This window comes from Equus quagga, chromosome 1 (assembly GCF_021613505.1).
Source record: "Equus quagga isolate Etosha38 chromosome 1, UCLA_HA_Equagga_1.0, whole genome shotgun sequence".
Classification (NCBI taxonomy): Eukaryota; Metazoa; Chordata; class Mammalia; order Perissodactyla; family Equidae; genus Equus; species Equus quagga.
Genome location: NC_060267.1, coordinates 36,177,088 through 36,190,662, shown reverse-complemented (window position 1 = coordinate 36,190,662; position 13,575 = coordinate 36,177,088). Strand labels below are relative to the sequence as shown.

General features: G+C 36.0%; 1 protein-coding gene across 12 annotated transcripts in view; it reads right to left on the bottom strand.

Annotated features, from left to right (window-relative positions):
• Positions 1-1,107: 1,107 nt before the first annotated feature.
• The window catches only part of SOX5 (SRY-box transcription factor 5), a 952,037-nt gene continuing 939,569 nt past the window's right edge, over positions 1,108-13,575 (bottom strand). For all 12 annotated transcript variants that reach the window (XM_046641348.1, XM_046641339.1, XM_046641321.1 and 9 more), the window contains 2 exons: positions 7,897-8,113; positions 1,108-5,986 (listed from right to left, as the gene is read on the bottom strand). In XM_046641348.1, coding sequence (XP_046497304.1) covers positions 5,683-5,986; positions 7,897-8,113 — 521 coding nt within the window. In that variant the 3' untranslated portion in view covers positions 1,108-5,682. The remainder of the gene's footprint in view (positions 5,987-7,896; positions 8,114-13,575) is intronic.

The following is a 13,575-nucleotide window of genomic DNA, read 5'->3' as shown; positions in this document are numbered from 1 at the left end:
TGCCTAAGGTTAAAGTATGGTGGGCAATAGGATCTGCAGAATTTGACACGGGTAGAAGGTAGATAGAAGAGGAAAATAGCCCCATCTCCTGGTTGTTCTGAAACATCAGCGCGTGCAGAATAATTATTTGGAAATGCTAAATAGCAACAGCTTTATCTTTATCCCTAGAGATTCTGATTCACTACATCTGGAGTTGGGCCCAGGAATGTACATTTCTAACAGTTAATTCTGAAGCAGGTGTTCCATGGAGCAGACTTTGTAAATTACTTCTGTTAAGGGATACAATGGGCAAAGTGTTAGCAGAGTATGTCCTCTTTATATACTTACTTTATATTCATTTGAACCAGATGTTATCTGACCCCAGTGTCTTGATACTTACTGAAAAACCAACCAACCAACCAAACAAAAACCCTTACAGGAAACTATTACACATAGAACTATCAAGATAGAAAAACATACTATGGTGAAATACTTGTCTCTACAAGCAAAAATGGCCATTGGAAAGAAAGGAGACTTCTTGTTTTTAATATTTGCTTAAAAAGTTGAAGGAAGAATCCAGAGGGTAATGTCAGAGTTTAAACAATTTAGAAATATGCAGGATTCCAAATTAGATACCAGCAAGGTGAAAATTATTTTAGTTATTAGTAATTGCATAATCTGAAATTTAGAATATTTTTCTATACAAACAGTAGTCTGAAATACAATTCTAAAGTGCAGAAACCCCATCCCATTGACAGAGTCAAACTTGGGAAAACAACATGAAGGGTGCTTCAATTTGGGCTGTAGGATTTTTAAGTGTATTAGACTCAATTTCACATAAGAGGGACATCTTTTGACATTACAGTGAAGTTAGATCCCTGTCTGATGGGATGATTATAACAAGGCCTGGATGTCGTTCTTGCAATGTCCATCTCTAAGAATTAAACCATTAGTTCTCATTTAAAGTCAACTTTAGTTGACTTTAGGAAGTGGGGTTATTATACTGAAAACAAAATTAAAGTATTTTCCATACTTTTACTCTTTTCATAATAAACTAATGATTACACCTTTAAAACAAGAATTGTGAAAAGAAACACAGTATAATAGGTAAAGAACACATTTGCTGTTTTTATTGGTGCCTTGCATGGCAGTAATACTGAAAAAAGAGAATGCAAAAACAAAAAACAAAAAACAAAAAAAACAGGTTGGTGGCAACCCACATCCTTTTTTTTAAGAGTACATAAACTCCTGTTTTATTTTTATTGTGGCATGAATGATAACATAAAACCAAAAACATGAAAATATACAACTTATATTACACTATGTGTTATGAACAAAATATAAATCTATAACTCTATGTTATATTTACATAATTATTTATTTTATTAAATTTCAAGTGAGATGGTAGGTTGCACATACTTTGTTTTAAGCTCCAGGCATTTGATTGTCTCTTTTCTATTTTTTCCCATTTTTACTCATAAAATCCAAAATGTTAGAAGGACTAAGAGCTTTAGAGCCAGCGGAGCCATATAAATACTGTTTTAGTGAACCAGTGACAGAAACACTGGGGAGGACAGGAATCGATCAGTAGAAAACTCAACACAACATTATCTTCAACCTGGAAAACTGATAGTTATAGGAAACTTTAAAATTAAATACTGTAAAAGCCTGTCTAAAGGAAAACCTATGCCCTACAAGACAAAGAAATATCTGAACCACTTTAAGTGGGCTTCATATTTTTCCTTGCAGATCCCATAATATTTATTTTACTATTAACTTGATAAACAAATATTTTATAAACCTGTTTGTAAATATACAGTTGTTTATTACAATTCAATAATTTACTCATTAGAATGAATGAAAATGTAATTATTTTTGATGTTTTCAATGTGATATAAGAGGTTTCTTCTGGGAAAAGTAACAACTTCTGGATTAAGAAAATATCTGAAATTGGATCATAAAATAGTTAAAGATAATTTTCTTTAAGTGAATTAAGGTAAAAGTCTACTCCAGAAATCAAATCTATGAAATAATTTCATCAAAGAAAACTCTTTTATATTTGTTCCTTATAAGAGGATTTGGTTTCAAGAATGATTATGTTCTTTGGAGGGATTTTATACATGGTTAACTTTTAACTGCAGACGCCAAATAAATGGTAAAAATTGACTTAACTAATTTAGGTATAAATGTACTGAAGAATAGTTTTATGTTTTAGCCAAGTGTAGTAACTAGCCAAATTATTAGTAACTTATAAATGAGCAACTTTAACCTATTTTCTCCAGTGATGTTCTCTTAGATTCATATTAAAACATGACTATTTTTAGAGGAACTTATTACAACAGCCATAAAAATACAGAATTCTGGCAAGATTATTCCTCAGTACTGGGGTGAGCGTGCGTGTGCGTGTGTGTGAGACAGAGAGAGAGAGAGATGTGAACACGTACACAGGAAAGGAGAGAGGAGGGAAACTTCACGTTTGTTTTAGTTTGATCTTACTCTCATTTCCTTTACCTTATCTTTTTTGGTCATCATGGGGCACAGAAAAAGAATACAAGGTTTTAGGATCCTCTGCAAAAATTATGAACCAATCAAATGCCAAAAAGGCAATGTGTTAACACAGCAAGTTGCTATTCGTAGCACCTTTTATCAAATGACTTCAAAGCACTTTAAACATTAATATAATTTTCTTTTGGGGAAAACTAAGGAAAAAAAATTGTGACACGCAGTGAATTAGATGTCAGAACCGAGAGCATAATGCAGGGCTATGAACTTGCTTTGTGCTTCAGTCCACACACAGTTCAGTCTCTCTGACATAAACCTAATTAAATAAAATTAACTTCAGAATTTCAGCAGCTAAAGGTCACCATTAACAATTTTGTTTTCCCCTTCAAATAAAACAAAATAAAGAATAAACAAAAAAAGACCAAAACAGACGTATTTTGTCAATTCACTGGTAAGTGTGTTAGAACTGGTTTCAGCCGTGAATGCCCTCTGTGGCATCTACCTGGAGCTAAAACAAAGTATTCTTGTAGCCCAAAGTCATGAAACGAAAACAAAGCATCTTTATAACATGGTGTAAGATAAGTATCCAGCCAACGTGAGAGGTGAACCCACATAAGTCAGGAAGAATTTGTTAACAAAGACAGAGAACAAATTTTTTAAATTCTGTTTTCACATTGTACATAATAACGATATAAAAACAAGTGTCTATTTTTTTCTTATCCAGAGTGCTTAAAAACAAAACAAAACAAACAAAAACAAAAAAATTGGCTCTAGATGACTGTGGCAATTAAATAACTAAAATGAGTGATGAGAGCATAAGTTAATTAAGATTGAACACGACCCTCCTATTAATTCACTCCTTTGTGTTAAACACTGGAACTTGACATTGTTGGGGCCAAATTTTTAAAAAGGAGAAAACTTACGGAAGGAGAAGTAAAATTGTGTGGGTGAATGTGTGTGTGTGAGAATATATATACATATATATGTATATATATATATGTTGGAGATGGAAATTTGTTTTAAATATCTAACAGCTTATTGGCTGCACTTCCAAATCAGAGCAGAATAAAATAGAAAGGGAGAAATAAATTATACATAACTTACTAATCTGGGAACAGCTGACCATTATTATTATTATTACTATTATTATTATTATTTTATCATCATCATCATCATTATTACAACACTAGCAAAAAGAGGCAGTTCAAATGAAAATACAGTCATCAAAAACAAACAGGAAAACAAACAAAACAAAATCTCTGACATGCAGGATATGATCAGCTCCTCCAAGCAAAACCCCAGAGCAAGTCTTTTGAGAGAGAGAAAAATAAAAAGGACTTTTTTCTTACTTAAATGTAAAAATCAAACTTTAGGGTTGCGATTAGGGAGTGGGATAGGAAAGTGATGACTGGAGTGAAACCATGGCACATCCAAGCTACTGGTTGGAGTATTTACTGTCTGATGCTTCAGCACAAATAATGGCAACTGACTTTAAATGATTTTGTATTTATTTGTATACGCCCTACAAGTGCCTTGGCATTTGGCTGGCAAAATCTAAATAAGCAGTCCCGTTACCACTCATTGTTGCTCTATGCACATACTGTGCTGGAACCAAAAATTGGACTTCAGTGGGTTCATCTTACAGCAAAGTAAGAGTAATGGCAAGATTGCTGGGTTCAGCCAGGCTCCATTTTGCGGGGCTGCAACAACATTTAATCAAATCCTGCTTTTTATGGCATGAGATGCACATGGCCCACAATTCTGAAATGCAAATGGCCTCCACCTTATTTCATGGAGAGATGAAAAAGACCATATAAAATCATCAGTTCCATTTCCTGATCAGGAAAGAACGGAATGTTGAAGAAATAAGCTAATTCTATATTTCTGGAAAATGGCCAAATACATTCAAGGAAAACAAACAGAAATCATTAAGTAGCAAACGTTAGTGGAACGAACTGACCAGGGAGAAGGGACATCTGGGAGCAGTTTGCTAGTAGCTTCCATTTTATACATGCACACCTTTATTACACAGGGCCACCTGACTCATCCAATAATAATCATATTAGAAATTTAAAAATATAATTTCTGAGCCCTATATTAGTTAAGTTGTCATTTGAAGTGCAAAGTCAAGGTCAAGTTTGCTTCCAGACCAGTCACTTAGGAGGATGTGGGATTTCATCCCCAGATGTGGGTTTAACTCACAATGGTCCAACATTATTCCTATTAGTACCATAATCACACACATACATACACACAAAAATCCGAGATCAGAAAATATTTTTTCTCTAAATTTCTTATGTCTCTCTCTCTTTTCACCTGAGAACAGCACCTACAGTTTCCATTAAAAAAAAAGTCAAATCTCACCAGCTGCTGGTATTTCAGGTTTTTCAAGGGATTGTCTAAGATATAACACTGTTCTAACTTAAGAAGGAACAGGAAAAAGGAAAGGGAAAAAATGAACTGGGTCAACACTTCAGTACAAATTTGGCACTTGCTCAAAGATGTAGTGTGGTGTGCAATAGACAAAGAAAGTCCTCTGAAGAAAATAATTGCTCATTTTGTGGTGGATAGCAAGGAAGTTAAAAACAGGCTCTTTTTCCCTCTTCCCCCCCATGCACAGACTTCCATCTTTAAAGTATAGAGATGGAAAAGGTGGAGAGAAGTAAAGAGAAATTCATCTTTCTTTTTCTGTCAGGTGCATTACAAAAAAAAAAAAAGGAAAGGAAAGAAAAAGAAAAGGAAAAAACCCAGAAACCCCAAAAAACAAAACTTATTTCTTTTTAAAAATTGTAGCACAAAACAACAAAACACATTCACAAGCCACTTGTTGGCACTGTGTACCTGAGTGAGAATTTCTAGAACATTGTAGAACAAACAGCCATAAAGTTTATTAAAAAAAAAAAAGTTGACGGGTAAGACTTCAGTGCTTGGATGTAGCAGCTGAATTACTGGCATTATGTTACCCATAGCTTATTTCAATCTCTTGTTGTTGATATTGTTGTTTGCTTGTTGTATTTTTGTTTTTCCTTTCCAAGCCTTTTGAGGCTGAGGTCTATTAGTCAGCTGATGTCCCAACTAGTTAAGACTAACAGTTAAAGTAACAGTCAGTGTATGAGAAAGTTAATGTGCTTGGCCACTGGTAAGGATGAACCAGCTAGGGCTTCTTTAAGTCCTAAGGTCACAACAACCTTTTGACCCTTATCAGTTGGCTTGTCCTGCAATATGGTTTTCACTGTCACTCCCATAATCTACATCTGGATCATCCTCTTCCTCATCGTACTCATCATAAATTTCTCCGTTGATGTCCTCAGGCTGTATCTCTTCTTTGATATGTGGCTCCTCTCCTTTCACACCGTAAGTGCTCTGGATAACAGGCATCCCGGGCTCTGGGCTGCTCGACACGCTCGAGTGCTCCGAGGGCAGGTGAGGGGAGGGCATTCCGGCCATGGCAATGGCTCCAGGGTACACAACACCAGCAGTGGCGATAGGGATCTGTGCTTGTTGCCTGTCAGAGAGAATTCCCAAAAAACACTGTGGGTGGGTGAACAGTCAGATGCAAGCCTTACTAGACAATTAATTTGCTCAGCTCGTCCAACTCTAAGGGAGAGATTTTCACCCTAATGCCCAGCATTTTAAAAATTGTTTTCTACTTTGATTCAATACCTTACTTCTGTAGCGTGCTTTATAGATGATAAGACATTTACGTTTGTCACTCCTTTGATTCTGAAAATGATTCTGTTTTCTTACTATTCTATTTTATGAAAAGACTGAGGTGCAGAAAGATTAAGCAGAAGAACCCAAGTCCTTGACCCCAAGTTCATTTTCCCTTCACTATAACATGCAGAAACAGTTTTTTAAAAAAATTAAACCTAAAGACAATTCAATTTTAATGGAAAAATTCTAGAGCATTACAGCTCTCAAAATGAAACATTACTGCCAAGAACTCACCAGAACTGAACAATATCACATTGTCCACTTGGTCCCTGAAATAGTTTTAGGTCAGGGTAGGGCGCAGGGCCTGCCTCATGGGTGGACAACCTCTGCAGTTGCACCGGCCCTGGGGCTTAGAAAGATCCTATACTTGGTTTTAAGTTCTGTTGTGACAGCCTTGAAATTCTTAAGAACTTTTCAGCAGGGACCCCACATTTTCACTTTGCACTGGGCTCCACAAATTACGTAGCTGGTCCTAGTGGGAAGGGATTAACAGATGATGTTCATTCACGCCTTCTTTCATTCACTCAAATGCTTACTATTCCCCAAGAAGTGTTGGGTTTCATGCTCAGCTTTGAGAGGAGTCAGGCACTGGGATATAAATCACAGACCCTTGGACAGAGCAGGCAGACTCCTTCACGGGACTGGAGGGGACAGGGCAGATGTGCAAAGGTTTATTCTAAGGCATCCTCTGGCCATTTTCAGAATAGTATTTATTATTCTAAGAAGCTCTCGGGATCTTACTTACTTCTGTTCCACATACGAGCATCTTTGTTTCTACGTTTTTTGAGAAAATTCTACAGAAGCGATGTGGCTGCAGGCAGCATATTATGACACTGTCAACAGCCTTGCCACAGGAAGCAGGGTGAAACATCCTGAGAGCTGCATTCTTCATTCCGAAGGGAACTTTCCCCTTCACACCTCACGGTGCCCTAAATAGAATCCTTACTTTGTGATCCACAAAGGCCACACCTGTGCCCTGACAGCCCAGAAGTCTTTCTATATTCAGAAACAAGTGTTTCTTTCCTTTGAAATCATTTCTATGTTGTATCATCTCAACTAAGTTTTTGGTTGTTGTGGAATTTATCTCTGTGAAGCCTTGGAAGTAATGAAAACCAAGTGGGAAAAGAACCAGTAATGCTTCTGTTGTTTTGTTTGTTTTTTTCTTTCGGTTTTTTTTGAGGAAGATTAGCCCCGAGGTAACATCCACCACCATCTTCCTCCTTTTGGTGAGGAAGATTGGCCCTGAGCTAACATCTGTGCCCATCTTCCTCTATTTTATATGTGGAATGCTGCCATGGCATGGCTTGATAAGCTGTGCCCAGGTCCGCGCCTGGGATCTGAACCGGCAAAGCCCTGGCTGTCAAAACAGAACGAGTGAACTTAACTGCTATGCCACCGGGCCAGCCCCTATGCTTCTACGTTTTTAATAGTGAACTTCAAAATTATTTACTTTTAGATTCTTTATTTTCGCACCAGCTGTTAACAAAGCTCATGTTGGAGCCATCCTTCTATGAGCTGGGAGTGAATTCACATGGAAGTACTCTTTTCCAGGATCATGTAGGGGACAGTTTAGTCTCTGAAAATACACTGTGTTCAGGTTCTTTTTCAAAATGCTGCTTTGCAACTGAACAAATATGTTTCACATCCCATTAAGTATAACAGGAAGTTTTCCTTTTGAAAAAATGACCGAAAGGGCCGTACCCAACGTTGAAGTACTGCCGCATTTCCTGCCGCCGGTTCCGCATGATTGCCTTGTATTCCCCGATGCGCAGCTTTTTGCCGTCCACGAGGCAGGTGCGCTTCGGCCTGGGCTTGTATTTGTAGTCAGGGTACTTCTCCAGGTGCTGCTTGCTGAGCCGGGCTTGTTCCTCATAATATGGCTGTTTCTCTAGGTTTGTCATAGCTTTCCAGCGAGATCCTATGAGGAAAAGAAGGTTAGGATTCTAATTTGCACAGCTGCGAAGGATCCTAAAAAGATATAACTGAGAACAAGTAAGTCTAAAGTAAAAATGTTGGTCAAAACCCATAAAGACATAAAAATGCTTTTGATTGGTGAGCTGTGACTCAAGAGGTGAGAACCCACAAGAACAGAGGTGTTGATGGCTGTGTCCTCAAAGAAACTGTGTACCCAAAGATACAAACACTGAGTAATATATATATGCTTTTTGGCTTGAATTAACAATTTAGCCAAATTTGTATATTATGTACTTAAAAGCTCACAGATAATTTAATTTCTACATTAGATCATAATCTAATTCAACTGTGAACAAAATATTATGCAAAAACTCATTACATATTTTGAATCTGAGGCTAATTAGCTATTGGGTATTTTTATGTGGGGGTACATTACTGACTACAAAGGTTTCTAACATATATTACATGTAATTCTCATTCTCCCCTAAATGTTTAAGTATGCTTACATGAATGATTGCAATTAAAAATTCATTTCATAAAATTTTAATTATAAAAAATTATATTAATGAACATGCACTGGGTAACTACTGTGCGCTAGATACTATGCTAAAAAGTTTACATAAGTTGTCTCATTTTTACCTTTCACCACAATCCTGTAAGACAGAGGATATCGATGAGAAAATTGAAGTTCAAAGAGATGAAGTAACTTACCCAAGGTCACACAACTACTAAATTGCAGATCTGTGACTCAGACTCAGGTTTGATGGAACTGAAAGTGTGGTACACGGTATGTATTTACACACCTATTCCCATCTACTTAATATGATCTAGCAGAGGTCACAATTACAATAATAAGTATGTACTGAGATTTTTCTCTTAATAAATCACTTTCAATAATATATAAAGATGTCTTCTCCTGTGATATAGTATGCAATAATAATGTTAATCCAACTTGGTTTTCCCCTTCTTTTCACTTTTAATTTTGGTTTGGATTCAACCAGGACTGTGAAAAAAAACTGTTTGAAATGTAATTAAAAATAGTTTATGCTAACTCTCAATACAGACGTGATTTAAAGTTTTGATTCTATCAGTACGGCTATGTGTAGTAGTAACAAAGGCAATAGTAACGTTTATTTTTTATTAACAATGTGAGAAAAATCCATCTATTTGCAGATGAAATGTGTTTATCCGCAAGGAATCAACTCAGCTCTACCCAAACGCACACAGACCAAGAGAACTGGAATTCGGAGATTCCTACCAAATATCTCCTGCACTTGCTGCCTTTACCTGCCTTCCAAAGTCATCTGAGCAAGATCTTAAGAGCTTTTGAATGGGGTCATAACTCAACTATAACTGCTATCTCAAATGCAAATCGCGCACTGATGAACAGTTCTTCCCTACGAAAGCTCAGTATGAGCTGTTCTATTTATTAAAGAATTGCAGTGAAAGGGATAATCTCTCTTCCCTTATAATTGCTTCCTATTGGAGCAGATGTTGCCTGGGTGGGTACAGCCACATAGGTGTTACAAAGATTTATAAACAGCTTTTTCCAATCTAGACAGCAACTATGACTTTATTCTATTTACAACAGAAACCCAGGTTACAGTTCAAATAATAGAGTTTATTTTTTTATTCCTTTCTCAAACTTATGTTTAAATAGCAGCGTCCAACATTAAGTCAGTTGGTCAGGCCATGTCACTTGAAGGTACTATCTCAAACTCCTTATTGCCCAACATTATTCTGAAGAGGTACTTGAAAATCATTATGGTGTTCTCAGGGCAAATATAAACACAGGTAAAGCTATAATACTATTGAACTGAATCAATTCTTTTCTTGGAGTTTCTTACAAGTATGTACAACAGAATTTTGAACCCCACATCACGGAGTCGAAAAGTCAGCATACCAGAAATAATTTACTGAATAATTATAGGAATACATTTAAAAAAACGGATCAAAGATGGTTGACTTAAAATTCACTAGCTATCTTTATCAAAAAATAGAGCAAAGAAACTAACATTGTCAATTAGAGTAGGAATTGCTAAAGATTCTTCCCTAAGTTTAAATGTTCTATAAGCTGAAAAACAGCATGTTCCTCTGGGGCTGGCCGGTAGTATAGTGGCTAAGTTTGCATGCTTCACTTCGGCAGCCTGGGGTTCACTGGTTTGGATCCCAGGTGCAGACCTATGCATCGCTCATCAAGCCATGCTGTGGTTGCGTCCCACATATAAAACAGAGGAAGATGGACACAAATGATAGCTCAGGGCCAATTTTCCTCAGCAAAAAGAGGAGGATTGGTGGTGGATGTTAGCTCAGGGCTAATCATCTTCTTCTTCGTAAAAAAGAACATGTTTCTCTAAGGAAAGAGAATGTTTACGCCTCATAGTAACCTGCCTTGGAATGTGAGAACTGTTTTTAGATTTCCTACTATGTGCATGATGCTGTATTAATGCCTGGATGTGCAGTGCTGAATCACTATGTTCCTATCTTCTTGGAGCTTATGTTCCAGTGGAGAAGAAATAAAATAAACAGCTAATTATAAAATTTATTACTTTAATTATAACTGTGGAAAGTACAGGAAGCTATGAGAACATATAAGGAGGTGGGATCAATCCTGTGCAGGTCAGGAAGGTTTTGCTGCAGAAATGACTCCTACAGGGATGGAAAGAGAAGAGCATTCTATGGAGGAAGAATAGAACGGTCAAGGCCTTGCAGTGGGAAGGGGGATTAGAGGAACTTAAATAAAGCTGGTTTGGCTAAAATGCAGAGGAAAAAAGGATAATAAAATATGCGTAAATTCTCAGAAAAGTTGGCTTCTAAATCTGGCATGAACTGGAATCACAAAATATTTTGACACTTGATAATATAATTTCTCTGGAAGTATCACTGAATTCTAAGCTACATTTTAAAATATGGCCATATCATAGTTTCAAGTCTTTTCAAAACTAAGAATTAAGATAGCCTAAGCACTAACTGGGGGCAAAATGGCTAACTGCTCCATTTTATGACAGCGTGGACCAATGTTTCAGTTTGGTGGCACGTGCAGTTTTCATTTTTAAATAACAACTTTTGAACGGGGTTAAGCAAAGGACAAGTTTGGTTTTGGTTTCAAAGGCTTTGCAGGTACAACCACCACTATATGTAGCTGTGATGTACACGCCTGAAACACATTAGTAGGAAAGCATTTTAGATTATCCCCATAAGAGATGAAAACATCTACTTGATTTGAGTCTGGCTGGTTGCTTACCCTGGACCATCTTCATGAGTAAGTTGCCTGTTGTTTTCAAAAGACGAGTCTTTTATAATGAAAAATAAAGAAGTACATTTGCGTATTCCTCCTGATGACAAAGAGGAAGCTTCAATTAAAAATATTTGATGTTGCTAGACTTTGGGTGGTAAACACGAGGTAGTCTATACAGAAGGCAAAATATAACGTTGTACACCTGAAATTTATATAATGTTATAAAGCAATGTGACCTCAATAAAAAAATAATAATAAAATAAAAGCAGGTAATGCCCTGGAAAAAAAAATTTGATGTTCAAAATCAGAAAAAAAATCGGCCTTGAAAGTGCACTTTTCCTTTCTAAATTTGGCAATATAATAAAAATGAAGAGTTTGAGCTGAGCAACATTGTCATCTCCATGGGGTCTGTAATGAATTTGCACATTTTACTCCAACTACTGTATATCTAATCAGAAAAAGATGTCCCCCCACCCCCTGATCTAGCGCCAAACGGTAAAAGGTGATTCCTTATGTTAACAATTTCAGCAGAATGGCTTATTAAAACCAGATTTTAGGGTATTATAAAATGCTTAGAAGCCCTTTAAAATGTCAACTAGGATCCCCAGAGACTACATAAAATGTCAACCCAGCTCAAGCGCCTGTTTTAAGCAGAATGAATTAGCGGCATGCTGTCGAAGGCTGTTATCCAAAACAATCAGTAAAGAGGAAAACATCAAGCTTTCTTTGTACTTTTATATGAAATGGGCCATTTAGAACGATCTTGTGGATATTTGAAGATCACTCATCTATTTGAAGCTATGACTAAATACTGAAGTCCCAAACACATCTCAGTGGGTTTATGTTCCTGCTATATCTTTAATTAATACAAAGGTCTGAAATTAGACAGCACTCTCTTTAATGTAGCCTATTAGGGTATAATCATATGGTCATTCTAATATTCTCGCCTCCAAACCAGAAAGAAATTCTTTTAGCTAGCTATCTCTTTCCTATAAAGACATTTGCTACATTTCCTAAGATACTTCACATCACCAAAACTGATTTTCTCTTATACCTAGGATAAAGTTTTAACCAGTGATTATCACTTTTTAGTATTCAGACACAGGAATTGAATGATATAAAGACAATTCAAACAATCTTAGTATTTAGTTTATTTTGACATTTTGGGATTTCTAATTTGGGAATAACTGACATATTAAAATATGAAATATGCTTATATTAAGTATTTTATTCTTTTCTAGAGTTTTTCTAAATGAAACAGGTATGATTTTTTTAAAGAACGGGAAATTTCACATGGAAGGTAGAATATAGTCATAAAAAAGGAAAAATAGATCAGAGATGGTAGAGATGCAAAAAATATGCATTTTTTTGATCAGTTCCAATTTTGGTTTGCATGGATATATACTTTTATACATAAGTATTCACATTTTCTATGTATACCTAAAGCTTCACATGCTCATATGTTTTGACATAACATTCATCTAAAGATCTCAAAATCATTTAGATGAAAATTGAGACACAAGTTTAAGTGGTTAATGGTTCTTGTTTGTTTGGTTTGTTCTCATTACAATGCATGCTATCAACTGGGTGGCATCTCTTACCATTGTTGAGAATGGGGCATCGTAAAAACGCACGTATACGTTTAGTAACTACTTTTAGACGATCGGTTCCTTAACGGAAAGAATCAAAAGGGACACTATCTACATTAACTACATGTTATTCCAAGTGCATTATGGATTTTAATAAAGCTTTAATAACTCAAATTTTGGTACTTATTCATTAAGGCTACAATTTGCTGATAGAGTTATGTGTTCATATTCTATCTTTATCATTTAGTTCTTAGAAGTCAGAGAATAAAAAGTCAGAATCTGCTTAAGTTGTCCAGTACCTGGCCACCATTCTAAGTGAAGATGAAGATGATGATGATGATGTCAAGAGAATAGCACAAAAGAAATGGAATCTTCTGTTCCTTTTTTTCTGGGACTTAAATTTGTCTATAACAGGTCTCTTCATAATCAGCAGCTTCCCTCTCACTCATCTTTTCTGTGTGCTTCAGTGTCTACATATGTAGGGTAAATATGTACTTTATCTGTTAAGCTGACAGCTGCCATGACAGGAAAAATCCCTTTGTAAATGATACTGAAAATATGCCTAAGGTTACTAAAAGTATAAATTAAAAAATGCACACTATACATCTTTTTGTGTCCTGATGATCTAAAGTGACCTTA